The 15,318-nt window shown below is 33.4% G+C and overlaps 1 protein-coding gene across 1 annotated transcript; it reads right to left on the bottom strand.

Moving 5' to 3' along the window:
* Nucleotides 1-6,736: 6,736 nt before the first annotated feature.
* Nucleotides 6,737-10,808, bottom strand: LOC109156253. Its single transcript, XM_019304111.1, has 6 exons — nucleotides 8,559-10,808; nucleotides 7,935-8,462; nucleotides 7,655-7,798; nucleotides 7,167-7,466; nucleotides 6,914-7,043; nucleotides 6,737-6,756 (listed from the first exon to the last, which is right to left on the bottom strand). Exons 1-6 carry the CDS (start codon nucleotides 10,806-10,808, stop codon nucleotides 6,737-6,739), a joined length of 3,372 nt encoding a protein of 1,123 aa, XP_019159656.1.
* Nucleotides 10,809-15,318: the final 4,510 nt, after the last annotated feature.

Genomic DNA, 15,318 nt, shown 5'->3' with positions numbered 1-15,318 from the left:
TGCGGGTATTTTAAAACCCATAGGAACGGTATACAGGGAACCCATTGGGTGCGGGTAGAATTGACATCCCTACTTAGGGATGGCAACGGGGCGGGGCGGGGACTATACTCCCCGTCCCCGACGGGGAGTAGAAAAAATTCCCCATCCCCGAATTTGGCGAGGACGGGGACGCGGGGAATTTGGTGGGGACGAGGAGTCCCCGTCCCCGTCCCCAGTCAACCCATATATAGTTAAAATGTTAAACTAATACAATTTTTAATAATACAAAAGTAAAAAAATTGAAATAGTACATGCTTTATGCTATGAAATAATGTAAAATTCAAAACTCAGACACAATACATACAAAACTCACAGAAATGTACATTCAAAACTCAGACAGAGTAACTCACATTCATTACATATTTGACAAGTACATGCTTATTTCTAATTCTAATAATCTAAATTCTAAATTTCTAATAATCTTAAAAAATATATATATATATATATATATATATATATATATATATATATATATATATATCCAATGAGAACACTTGCTTAGGTGAGAACGTGAGAACAAATCATGTGCATCCATTTAATATTTTTTAATTGTCTAAATTAGATTAAGTGTGTGCGAAAGCGAATTAAATGTGCGCAAACACATTTAATCGCGTTTGCACACATTTAATTCGCGTCCGCACACACTTAATCTAATCTAAACAATTAAAAAATATTAGATGGATGCACATGATTTGTTCTCACGTTCTCACCTAAACAAGTGTTCTCATATGATCCTAATATATATATATATATATATATATATATATATATATATATATATATATATATATATATATATATATATATATATATATATATATATATATATATATATAGGGTCCGGATCAGGTGAGGACCTAATCGCGAGGACGTGAGGACTAATCTAGACCATTAAATCAGAATGATGTATGGCTGAGATTAAAACGAAAAAATCACACGGATTAAGAAAACAAATCCCTTTAAAATAATAAAATATATAAATTTAGGGTAAATCAGTCTTATTAAAAGATGTGCATTCCTATACAAAATGTTGTGCATTCTTATACTGAGTGTTGTGCATCGATAAATTTATTGTTGTGCATTCAAACCCCGCCAAAAAATCATACAGTGGATATCCCAATGTCCTACGATGCACTGAACTATGTGCTATAATGCACAACTCTCTAGCCTATTGTGCACAACATACAACACTAGGTTGCACAATCAGCACACACAAATGCACAATTGTACTACCCATGCATTTATACATATACACGACAATCCAAATATAGACAATATTATACTCAAAAGAACGAGCAAAAAAAAATAAAACATACTGATTAGTTTGCATGGGCGAACACTCAATCAATGATGAAGAAATCGCGGCTCCAAATTACAACGGTGATGATCCAAGAAAATAGGAAACCAATTTGGCCAAGGATTACACATGTGTTCACACTTAAAAAAAATAGAAAAAGACACTACTACCCCACTTTAACAAAAAAGATCAATCCATATCATCTCAAGAACTCAAATCTGGGTCATCCAAATAAAAAAACAAACGCACAAGATTAGTCCTCACGTCCTCACCTAAGATTAGGTCCTCACCTGATCTGGATCCTCTCTCTCTCACACTCTCTCTCTCTCTCTCTCTATATATATATATATATATATATATATATATATATATATATATGGCAGAACGGGGAGAGATATCCCCGTCCCCGTCAAGAAGTTTCAAAAATTTCTCGTCCCCGTCCCCGCCCCCGACAGAGACGGAGACAGAAAACATTGCCATCCCTACATACTCAATATGACGAACAACATGATCTAACTTGAGACACTAGAAGACATGCCAATACAACCTTTTACTAATATATTTCACACTTTTTGAAAAAAAAAAAAAAGTATATGATTATACTAGTCCAAACACATACTTTTCCAGTGTAAGATATACATTTTTCAAAATTTATTCAGATGACATTTAATAATTAAGAAAGTTTAAACGTTTTTGAAATTTAAAATCTGAAAAAATTATTTCCTGATTAAGTCTTTGACTTGGGTAAGTTCGAGTCAATTAAAAATTAAATTCTTTAAAATCAAGGAAAATAAATTTGGCCAATTTGTTTTCAAGGTGATTAAAAAAGTATAAAACATACTTTCTTTTAAATATATCATATTCCCTTCCAAAAAAAAAAAAAAAAATAATAATATATCATATTTGTTTCTTGTGTTAAAGAGAAATAACACTGAACCATTAAAGAGAATATCTCAATTGACCACGAAATATCGCAACCCACCAAAAAGAGTCTATATGCTTCTATTTTTTAAAAAAAAAAATTGGTAAACTTTCTTTTGTATGTATTTTGTTGCCGAATGCATTCTACTGATTGCATTATGCATATATAATAAATATTTTATATTGTATGTACATACCGTACAAAAGAATGGGTTATTCTAAGAGTTTTATTGTTTGTTTCATCATTTTGTCTTATTGGTCTGAGTTAATATTTAATGTTTATATGTGATAAGTGTATATTGGAGATTTACAAATTTTACTAAGAAAGTTTAAGTGAATCAAATATCTGAAATTACTTGCATGGTAATTTAATTGTTATGATTCTATGGTAATACCAATTATGTTAATTAATTTTTTTAACAAAATTAATTGATGAGAAAATAACAGACTGTCGAGTCTCACAGTGATAAAATAAGAGAGAATATATAGAATTATAAGGCCATGATCTATGTGTTAGATTAGCTAATTGGTTGGACTCAATTTTTTAGTGTGGTTTGATTCGCTAATTTCAAATATATTTTTTCCAAGTTCATTGTACGCTTTACAAATTTATTTATTATTCACTCATTAACCATTTTGAGTGTATAAAAATATAAAATTTATCTTCACATTTAGGAGATACCAAACTTATTTTGACTTGATTCGAATTATTTGTAGATCAATTCAAAATAATTCCTCAAAATCATGTATTACATTCCAATCTTTTAGCAATATTTTTGTAAATATTAAAATAAAACTATAATACAATTTTTGAAAATAACATTGTCAAAATTTTATATATAACTCTTTGCGTCCAATTTTATGTGTATGATTCGATTAATAAGGTTTGATTGAAGTTATTTACAAATCAATTTATTGTATATTTAATTTAGTATTAATATATAAAATTTATATATTTAGAAACTACATCAAAAGTACTATTAAATACAAAAAAAAAAAAATCAAATTTACAATTTATAGAGTATAAGACAATGTTAAAGAAAATAAATAAAGAAAGAAGAATTAGATTGACTAGTGAATAGTAAATAAGTCAAATAAAATAAGACCGAGGGGCTAATGACCTTGTGGTCTAGTGACACGAAGTGGCTATCCGATTCCAAATGGGAGGTCATGGATGGGTTCGATCCCAGTGAGGCGGTATTGACTCTTTGTGCTTCAGTAGGTTGAGTTTGGGAAAGTAGTTATGAACATATACAACATTGTAACAGAGTCAATAGTACTCAAAAAAGTAGGTGAAAAATAGAAAGTGGAATCAAATGGTAACATTACTTTTTTACTATTTAACCACATATGATAAATTCGACTAAAAACGTATTGACAAGAATTGAAACCGTGAACTTCAGGATTTTCATTTTGGAAAAAATAGTAAAAATTGACATTGAAAGTAGCTATTTTGTGGTACAAATATATGTGGGTGCACTTTCGATTTGGATCGGTTTAAAGTGGATTCGGGTTCTTCACAATGAGACAAAGATATTGCTATATTGTACGCTCAAAACGGATAATGAGTGAATAAGAAATTGATTTTCAAAGTAAACTCATTTGAGTTGGAAAATGAAGGTGGAAACACTAGTACAAAAACAGTCATTTGCGTCCAAAGTTGAGGCTCATTCACGTCCAAAGTAGATGGGACGCAGTTGGCGGGGACGCTGATTGTATATACAATCAGCGTCCGAAGCTACTTTGGACGCGAAAAACGATTAATTGCGTCCGAAGTTGAAGAACTTCGGACGCGATTAATCTCATTACATTGACTTTGCGCGTCCAAAGTTGGTCCACTTCGGACGCGCAAAGTCTGTAAATCGCGTCCAAAGTTCTTCGACTTTGGACGCGATTAATCATCTTCTTGTGATTAAAATGATTATTCGCGTCCAAAGTTGAAGAACTTTGGACGCGAATTGTAGTATTTTTATTTTATTTTATAATAATTTGTTAATAATTCCAGTTTTTTTCTGTACAGAAAATATTATGTTTATCCACAACATGCACTCACAACCACTACATACCACTTCAACGCTTTCAACTAATAAAGTTCAATACATCATTACGCCAACACTTTAGCCCTACTAAATTAAACTCCAATACATTCAATTCACAACACTTCAAAGTTTTCAATACATAATTGCCAACACTTCAAAGTTTTCAACACATTTAAACTACACTACTTCAACACTTATGCAATAAGCTAAACTAGATAAGTACCAACAATTCATAGTTCAAAAATTTATATGCATTCTTCGGTAAAATATTTAGACCAAATCTCACGAACCTCATCAATTTGCGCTTCTGAATAAGGCTTTCTATTAAAGAATAATTCCTACAAAAATTTAAAATAATCAAGTAATTAGTTTAACCATTACTAAAGTGTAATTTTTTTTTTTTTTTTTTTTTTGACAATCTAAAGTGTAATTTAAAACTATTTACTTTTAATAAATTTTACATACCATATCTAAATCATCAGAATCCCAACATTGAGTGCATATTTCATACATGAATCTCATCACATGATACCCGCACTCCACACCACCCGGTTGTTGAGGACACTAGAAAATATGTATATATATTAATATGTTAAACAATAAAAATATTAATATGAAATATGAAAGATATATATACCTCAATGTGAACCCAATCAACGTTGTTTTTAGGTCTTCTCCCTCCTAAAGTTTCAACCGATCGAAATGCCCTATAATATACAATCATAAATAATTTATAAACAATAGTGGTTAATAATTCTCAAAATATAATATATATATATATATATATATATATATATATATATATATATATATATATATATATATATATATATATATATATATATATATATATATATATATCTGTGTGTACTTACACATTCAATGTGGCCTTAATCGCAAACTCGCGATCACTTAATGCAATGGAGTCTAATACATAGACTTTTCTTAATCGAACAGAAATAACTAGAAGCATCCAATGATTCCTAAGGCATTTAAATAAATATGTTAAGTGCTATTCACAAATAATGCAATTAAGTTAAATAAATAATTAAAAATATAAATTTAGTTTTCTTACTTTTCATGGTATGGAGCTAAAATGAAGTGTCGATTCGTCTGTTCAACCATGGCATTCACAAGATATTTTGTGACCTTATCAATATCTGCAAGTACAGAGGCAGCACAAATAGTCCTTGGGCAGAGGAATCCAATTGTATGAACTCCAATTTTGGAGCACATCTGACTAAGACATCTACAACATATATATATAGATAATTAATAAAAATGAACGACTAAAGACAAGTTTTTAAATATAAAAACATTATAAAAAATACTTACATTATGAATATTTGTAATATGGTCACATCAAGCCATCGCATCTTCAACAAGTCTTTAATATCTTGAAACAGCACGTGAATGAAATCCACATCTTGATGATGGAAGATTGCCTCATCTAGATCCACGTTAATGTAATCTAAATCGAAAGGTATGTTCTTAATAAGTCTTATCATTCTCTTAGATTCATCTCCCAATTGCTGCAGTGTATCATCATCAACAAGAAGTGGTCGTAATTGGACAGCAGATTGATCACCACTTTCAAAATTCATCATTCGGGTTTGTTTTGGATTTTCCTATGAATCAAAAGTAAAAGACATAATAACAATTAGATCGAATATCAAATATTCAAAATATTAAAGATATTCAATATTACCTTAAGTTTGTTGACTTGATCAATAGAATGACAACTGCTCTGAGTTGGTGTGCCAACTTTTGGACTTGCTTGTGCATTCTTCATCAAATATTCCAGTTGGGATTGCATCAAATCAAACTTGGGCTGCATATCTTCCATTGTTTCTTTTCTAATCTTTTCAGCCACTTTGTCATATATTCTCTTCTCTATGATCTTCTCCATATCACTAACTGAAACAAGCCCAGCTGAATTTCCACGACTTATGCTCTCCGGTTTACCAAACACATCCCGAATATTGGAGTACACTCCAACACCTCTCACATAGCCACCGTGCTCATTGGTGCCAAGAGCTGTTGTCAATACATCATTTTGCCTTTTGGGTTGGAATGAGCCTTGACTTATCTCTTCACACTTCTCAACCTATATTTCAACAAAAAAAAAAAGATTTAAAATTTACATGTTAGCTAGTAATCTCATCAATAATATATATATTTAAAGTATTTGTATTACTTACAATTTTATCCAAACACTCCCTTCGTTTTTTCATTGGGAATGTAATAACTTCCATCTTCAGATTTTTTAGATCGCGCTCGAACCCAATCCAAACTACGATCAGTAGATGATATGGTCGAGGTAATAGCCGCACAAGAAGATTGTGAAGACAATGGGTCGCACATCAACCACTCATACTGCTTTCCAACATAGCCCGTAGACCCTAAATAGTGAGGATGCACATTTCGCGCTTGCAACTCCCTATACTTTTGACTGTTGGCCTAAAAATAAAAGTTATTATTTAATAATATGTTAACAATAACCATGTTACATGATTATTAAGGATGTAAAGTATGTAATGTACCTTGGCAGCTTCACTTTCATGCGTGGTTACAAATTGCTCCCATTTTTTTTCATCCATGAACTTATATAACTCACAGGGAGAGCTATATTTTTCATTCGGTTTGTTGATGAAGTCACGCACCAATCTTGTTTTGAAATCTTTCGAACGTATCCGTGCATGGACCAAAATATGACTTCTTCTTGACTCAGGGAGATTAAACTCTTTCTGAAAAACAACAATAAAATAAGAAATAATTAGGCCTTTATTGACATTAACATATATAAACTAATGAACTCAAAACTAAAATGAAATAATGATCAATATATAAATTAAATTATTGACTATTACCTTAAGTTCATCCCAGACTGCATCTTTAACCGCAGTTGGAACAAGACGCCAGTGTGGAATGTTTATGTCTATGTGAGTACGAACCATAAGGCCAAGGTAATTTGAGTACTTCCTTGCATTTGGCCCAAAAGGCCTATTCTTCTCATCAAACTCAATTACCTTAGACTCATCCTCTGGTCTCTTCTTTAAGATTTTACTACAAGTTGTAGCTCCTCTTGCTTTACGCACTTTGTTCTCTGTTCCCTTTGAAGATTCCTCCACCAACGGATCTGTGTGATCGTCAGCCATGTATATATATACCTGCACATGCATAAGATAAATATGTTATAAAGAACATCTTATAAAATATAACCATGTTATTTGAATAATAATAAGATTACATTATAGAAATTATACTGTCGGGTGGTCAATCCACAACCCTTCTTCATGATCAGTGCGCATGTAATTAGTATCAATGTTATCTTCACATAAAGTCACATGTTGAATACCAATAGAAAATGGTGGGGTTTCATCAAATTGGTCATATTCCTCTTCATCAACAACATCACCAACACCAACAATACTTCTTTTGCCTTGTAAGACAATTGACCACTTACTATCAATAGGATTAGAAACATAGAAGACTTGTTTAGCTTGAGATGCAAGTATAAACGGTTCATCATGATATCCAAGCCGACCAAAATCAACTAAGGTAAAACCCAAATCATCTACACGGACACCCCGCCTGTTATCAACCCAAGAACATCGGAATAGAGGAATCCTAAACACCTTATAATCAAGTTCCCAGATTTCATCAATGACTCCATAGTATGACATAGTAGCATCTACCGGGTTAGTATCTTTAGCACTAGAATACTCTATTGATTGTGCTACTAATGTCACTCCACTATTTTGCACTACACTTTTTTGATCTTGACATTTTGTGTAAAACATATACCCATTAATATCATATCCCTCATAAGTGCTCACAACAAATCTAGGGCCAAACGATAACCATCTAATGGTTTCAGTGATATTATTTGGCACTTGAGATAACTCTTGCATCACTGTATCTTTGAACCATGTGATAAATGTAGAATTGTGTTCTTTTGTCACCCACATTTCACCTTTAGAAGGATTTTGTTGCCTTATAATAGACAAGTGTTGTTCCAAATATGGATGAACCTCAGAAAGCTGCTGCAGTACGAGATGATGTGCTTGATTTCTGATTATTTGACTTGGGACATGTGTTTTAAATCCAATGGTACCTTTTCCTGTGAGTCTTCCCTCATGACGTGATTTAGAAACACCAATGGACTGAACATTAGCCAAATAATCAGTACAGAACTCAATCACTTCTTCAGCACCATAAGCTTCAATTATACTCCCCTCTGGCCGATATCAATTTCTCACATATCCTTTCAAAATTCCCATGTATCTCTCAAATGGATACATATACCTCAAGAATACAGGACCACACATTTTAATTTCCCACACCAAGTGAACTGTTAAATGCACCATAACATCCAAAAATGATGGAGGGAAATACATTTCAAACTGGCATAAAGTTACTACCACATCAGCTTGCAAAGAATCCAACACCTCAGGATCAACAACTTTACTACTAATGACATTGAAAAAGTAGCAAAGCTTTGTAATTGCTTGTCTAACATGGTTAGGTAATATGCCTCTAATAGCAATAGGTAACATATGTTGCATTAGCACACGACAATCATGTGATTTCATACCAACCAATTTAAGGTCCTTCATTGAAACAAGCTTTTTAATGTTAGATGAATAGCCAGAAGGAACCTTGACACCATTTAGACAGCTACAAAAACTTGTTTTTTCCTTTTTAGACAGAGTATAACAAGCTGGAGGTAAGTATGCCCTCTTTCCAGATTCTTGTGCTGCTAATTGAGTCCTTATCCCCAAGTCTACCATATCTTTTCTAGCTTTAATACCATCTTTCGTCTTACCTTGAATATTCAACAATGTCCCGATAATGCTATCACAAATATTTTTCTCCACATGCATTACATCAAGACAATGTCGAACAGATAAGTGCTCCCAATATGGTAAATCCCACAATATAGACCTCTTTTTCCAAATACCCTTTTGACTTGTTTTTGAAGTTTTTCCCCACACATTATCAATGTTTTTCACTCGATCATAAACAACATCCCCTGATAATGGTAAGCGAGCAACTCCAGTCTCAGATTTTCCATTGAAAGCTTTTTTCCTCTTTCGATAAGGATGGTCAATAGGTAAAAAGGTTCGATGACTCATGAACACATTTTTCCTACTGTTGTTCAACCAAAGATCAACTGTTTCATCTTCACAAACAGGGCATGCCTTAGCCCCTTTAGTAGTATACCCTGACAAGTTACCATATGCTGGGAAGTCATTGATTGTGCAGAACAGCATGGCTCGTAAAGTGAAGTTGGTTTGACTATGAGCATCAAATACTGTCACACCTACACTCCACAACATCTTTAAATCTTCAATAAGCGGTGCTAAGTACACATCTATGTCGTTTCCTGGTTGTTTAGGACCAGATATTAGCAATGATAACATGATGTACTTGCGCTTCATACACAACCACGGAGGAAGATTGTAAACTGTTAAGAGAACTGGCCAAGTGCTATGGCGACTGCTCATGTTACCATGAGGGTTCATTCCATCCGTGCATAGTCCAAGCCTAAGATTTCGATTTTCAGCACCGAAATCAGGAAACTTCTTATTAATGTTCTTCCACTGAGGAAAATCGGCAGGATGTCTCAACTTTCCATCTTCTTTTCTCCCACTAGCATGCCATTGCAAATTCTTCGCATCCTTTGCATTTGCAAACAAACGTTTGAATCTTGGAATCACCGGTAGATACCACAACAACTTCGCTGGAGGACCTTTCTTCTGCTCACATGCATCATCGAGCCCTTTTCGTTTATAACGCGATGCTCCACACTTTGGACACACATGCAAGTCTTTGTTTTGATTCCAATACAAAATACAGTCGTTTGGACATACATGGATCCTTTCAATCTCCATACTCAACGGACATAACATTTTCTTTGCCTCATAAGTTGAACTAGGAAGTTCATTCTCATTTGGAAGCATGCCCTTTAAAGGCTCTAATAACTCCGTGAAACTCTTATCACTCCACCTATGTTTTGCTTTTACGGTATACAATTTAAGCACTGCTGATAACTTTGTAAATTTACTACATCCAGAAAACAAAGGTTTTCCAGAACTCTCAAAAAAACTTTCAAACTCTTGAGGCATTTGATTCAAATCCCCTTGCATATCCCGCATCAATTCATCTAGCCGATCATTGTCTCCATCATTTCTAACATTATCTTCATTACTTTGATCTTTCTCTTGATTTTTTCTACATTCTCTTTGATTTGTACTGTTACTAGTAAGGACAGTTTCACCATGCCATATCCACCGGTCATATCCTATCTTAAAACCACGACGTATCAAATGTTCCTTAATTTGTTCAGAACTACGAAACTTTTTTAGATTTCTACAATCATAACAAGGACACACTATATAATTTTCACCAATTTTACTTGCATATTCCTCGGCAATTTTAACAAACTCTTGAACCCCATGAACATATTCAAGTGTATTGCGTTTTTTATACATCCAACTCCGATCCATATCTCCTATATATTGTCACACAACATTTAAGAAATGATAAATGAGTTAGTTTCTTAAGTTATAACTTAAAGGTTCAAATTAAAGCTTTAACTAAATTTATCAACAATACCTAACATATACAATAATACACAACGAATTTGTCAACAATGTCTAACTTATACAATAATACACAACAAATTTGTATATACAATAAACAAAAAATACAATAATTAATGATTTACGAATACATCAAATGCAATGTAGGTAATTTTCTTCCACCAATGCTACAATAACCTTTGATCCACAACTACTAAAATAACTTTTAATATTTTAACCAAGTAACAACATTATCCAAATTAAAACATTTATAAAATTATACGGTAAAGGTGCAATCTCTATAAACAAATAATACAAATAACACAACAAATTTGTATATACAACAATAACAAATAATACACAATAAACAACAATAACAAATAATACACAATAAACAACAATAACAAATATACAATAATACACAATAAACAACAATAACAAATAGCAAAAAAAAAATTAAAATAATTAATGATTTTCGAAAAAAAAAAAAAAAAAAATTAACAAACTCACCGTACCTCGATCTGTCGGCGTTCGTAGCAGCGACGGTGGTGGCGGGGAATGTAGCAGCGGCGACCGGCGTCCGGCGTTCGTAGCAGCGGCGGTGGTGGCGTGCGATGTAGCAGCGGCGACCGGCGGTGGTTGGCGTGGTAGCAGCAGCGGAGACCGGCGGTGCTTGGTGTGCGAGCAACAGCGACGACCGGCGGACGATGAACGGCGGGTGTGAGCAGCACCGGTGAGCGAATTGAAGGACGGAGACCGGACGGAGGACGGAGACCGGACGGAGGACGGAGAGCGGACGGAGGAAGGAGACGGAGAGGTCTGATTTGGGGGGTTAGGGCGGAGAGCGGGCTGAACTGGATTTGGGGGTAGATTAGAAAATTAATTCGCGTCCAAAGTTGCCAATTTTGGACGCGAATTATATCCGCATTAAGTCATTCGCGTCCAAAGTTGGCAACTTTGGACGCGAACTTTGGTCTCATTAAATTATTCGCGTCCAAAGTTCGAAACTTTGGACGCGATTTATTTAAAAACAAAAAAAAAAATATAGTGGCAATTTAATTACAAAATTGCCACCGCACTACACATTCGGCGTCCAAAGTTGTAACTTTGGACGCGATTTATACGATCTTATTGATATTTTTTGTACTAGTGAAAGGCTTTAAAGTATCTTTTGTCCCACATTGAAAAAACAAATGGATTTGCACCATTATATATACAAAGAACCTTTTAAAGGTATATTAAATTATAGGAAAAGGGGTCAATCACACCCCTAAACTTTAGGTTAGAAGTTAGAGTCATTTAAAAAATAAATAAATAAAATGATTGCAGTATGGCTGCCATCTTCTGTATTTTTTAATTTTTTTGAAAAAAAATAGTTCCCCCTTCTTCTTCTCCGCCAGAGACGAAGAAGGAGGCATTTTTATTAAAAAAAAAAAAAAAAAAAGTCCTCCCTTCTTCATTTTCGGCGGAGACGAAGAAGGAGGTAAGAAGAGGATGGCAGCCATGGCATATGGGATAGCTTACAGTGGTGGACATGTTCATGAGGTTGTACTGGATATAAATCATGTGAAGGTGAGCGTAAATGAAGTTAGTGATCCAAGTGCACATGTACCAATCTCCACCAGTGAGGTTCAGCTTGTAGGTGATGCAATTCAACACTTTATTGCTTGGCCAAAGAAGCTGGTAGAGTTATGTATTGAAGCTGATGCGGTATGTACACTGAAAATATTTCTATTTTAAAATAGTAAGTACTTTACTTTTTAAAATAACAATTCTTACTTGTATTATAATTCACAGTCAAAAGAAAAGACCAAATTGACTTTTCAATCGGGTGTGCAATCCGTACATCAACAATTCACTATAGCTGATCCAGATTCTTTGACTGATGGATGCAAAAAGGCCTTTTCAATAGCTTGCCGTTTTGAACACCATCTTGTGGTCCATGTGGCTCGTGGTATTATGGGCAACATTGACTATAACTTATACCTTACAAGTGATGAGATAATGCGTTTCTTAAAAATGGAGACCATCGATGTTTCTCTAGTTCAGTTCTTTATGAGGTAATAAGTTCTTTAGTATTATTTATTCATAATAGTTTTATATTTATATAGTCGGTAATCTATATATAATTGGTTGTGTTTGTGAATAGGGGTATTTACATTAGTTTTGAGCTGGCATCAAAAAATACGTATGGCTTCCTAGATCCCTATTGGATTCAACCACAAATGAATAATATGGAGGACAGAAAATCGTATATAAATGCCACCATGCAGTCTGGGAAGAAATTTGTATACTTAGCCCCATATGTTCTCAAGTAAGTATTAATTACGTTTTAAGTAAAAATACTTATATATAATATAGTTTTATTATATATTATATTCACTTAAAACTAATAAATATTTATTTGTAGTGAACATTGGATGTTGATGGCGATTTGTCCTGGACTAAATGAAATTTTTTGATTTGATTCACTTGGTCATGGGTCGCGTGAAGACATTAAACATATAATGGAAACGTATGTAAATTTATATAATTAATTAACAATTATCATTAAACTAGTGATGCTAAGTATTTATATATATTTTATGTCTTATATTAATAGGTGTATGACTGCAACAAACATGATGAGTGGAAAGAAACAAAATCGTTTACCAAAATGGACTATATGTTCGGTAAGTACTTCATTCACTTTGTAAAACATGCAAACTTATTTTTTTTTATTAATTTATTTTAATTTTATTGTAATTCAAATTTAGTGTGCTATACAAAAAGGAACCACCGAATGTGGTTATTATGTGATGAAGTTCATGTTGGAAATTGTTTCCAACAACCTAAGCAAAGGAATGGATAAGGCAAGTAATTTCATAATATATCTTTTTTCTTCAAATTTTTAAAAATACTTGCTTATATATTATTTTTTATTTCTTTTAATTTGAACTTTGTATGCTTTGGAAAGACAAGGAAGATTGCCCTACAACAAACAAGAGATTGATGAAGTTCGAGACAAATGGTCTAAGTTTCTTATTGATGAATGGGTTAATAAAACGCTTCTTAGTAGATACTTTACGTTTAAAATTAGTTTATGTTTATTGGCTTGATGTTTAGTAGTTTGGTCTAAGTTTATATTAGTTTTATGTTTAGTAGCTTGAATTAGCTTAATCAATTGTGTTCTTTATATTAGTTTTATGTTTAATAATTTGAATTAGTTTAATGAATTAGTTGATATTGAATGTTAAATTGCTAGCTGTGCAGGATCAGAAAATTGATACAGGTTGGGGTAGAAACCATAAAACAAAAAAAAAAAAATAATAATAACATACGACGTCGGGTTTTAGGGTAAAGTCGGTGTCGTATAGTTTTTAAAAAATTTATAAATTAACATACGACGTCGGTTTTTACCTACAAGCCGACGTCGTATGTTAATTATTTTAAAAAAATAATAAATACTATACGACGTCGGCTTTTAGGTAAAAGCCGATGTCGTATGTTAATTATTTTTTTAAAAAATAAATAAATAATATACGACGTCGGCTTTACCCTAAAAGCCGACGTCGTATGTTAATTATTTTTTTAAAAAAATAAATAAATACTATACGACGTCGGCTTTACCCTAAAAGCCGACGTCGTATGTTAATTAATTTAATTTAAAAAAACATACGACATCGTTATTTTAACCGACGTCGTATCATTTACTTACTATGTCTCTAAAGTCGACGTCGAAAGATAATCGACGTTAAATGGGGTATTTTAACCGACGTTAAAACCGTTTTTTATAGTAGTGTACACACTGTGTGCATGTAAGTGTGTTAATGTGTGCACGAGCTAATTCCTGAAATTATTGGCAGTGCGCCCTCTGTGTATTTAAGTATGTTAATGTGTGCACGAGCTCAAGTTTGTGTTTTAAGGGTGTTTGTATTTTAAGGGGGTTTGTATTTGAATGCAACCCTATATATATATATATATATATAGATTTTGGATCTGATGCACCCCCCATATTTAGGTGTGTTTGTGAGTTACAATCTGGGCCCTTTGTTATATTTTTTAAACGGTGATGATGAGATGAATTTTGTTACACGTGTGTTCTCTTGTGTGGTAAGCTGAGGGGTATTATTGTATTTTTATAATGGTCTATTAATGTCAATTGCTTGATTCGTGGGGATGTGTGATAGTGGGTATTAATTGTAGGATTTGTCTGATTCAAGAACAGGGCGCCGTCGTTTCAGTGTAAAGCTTCAACCAGAAGCTTCTTCTTCGTTCCCGCACGGTTCTTCAGGCGAGGCCGGGGTTTGTTGCTTGGGCGGACGTTGGCGATGGCAGGGACGCGTTCGAGGAGTGCGAAGCGGCGTAGGGGTGGTGCACCCGTTCCTATTCAAGGTATTTTTGCTTTCATACTTGTGTTTTCCCGGTGTATTTGAGTGTTGGTGTGTAGTGTATG

This window comes from Ipomoea nil, unplaced genomic scaffold (genome assembly GCF_001879475.1).
Source record: "Ipomoea nil cultivar Tokyo-kokei standard unplaced genomic scaffold, Asagao_1.1 scaffold2705, whole genome shotgun sequence".
Taxonomy (NCBI): Eukaryota; Viridiplantae; Streptophyta; class Magnoliopsida; order Solanales; family Convolvulaceae; genus Ipomoea; species Ipomoea nil.
The sequence above is the reverse complement of the archived record's forward strand: the minus strand, read 5'-3'. Positions and strand labels throughout refer to the sequence as shown.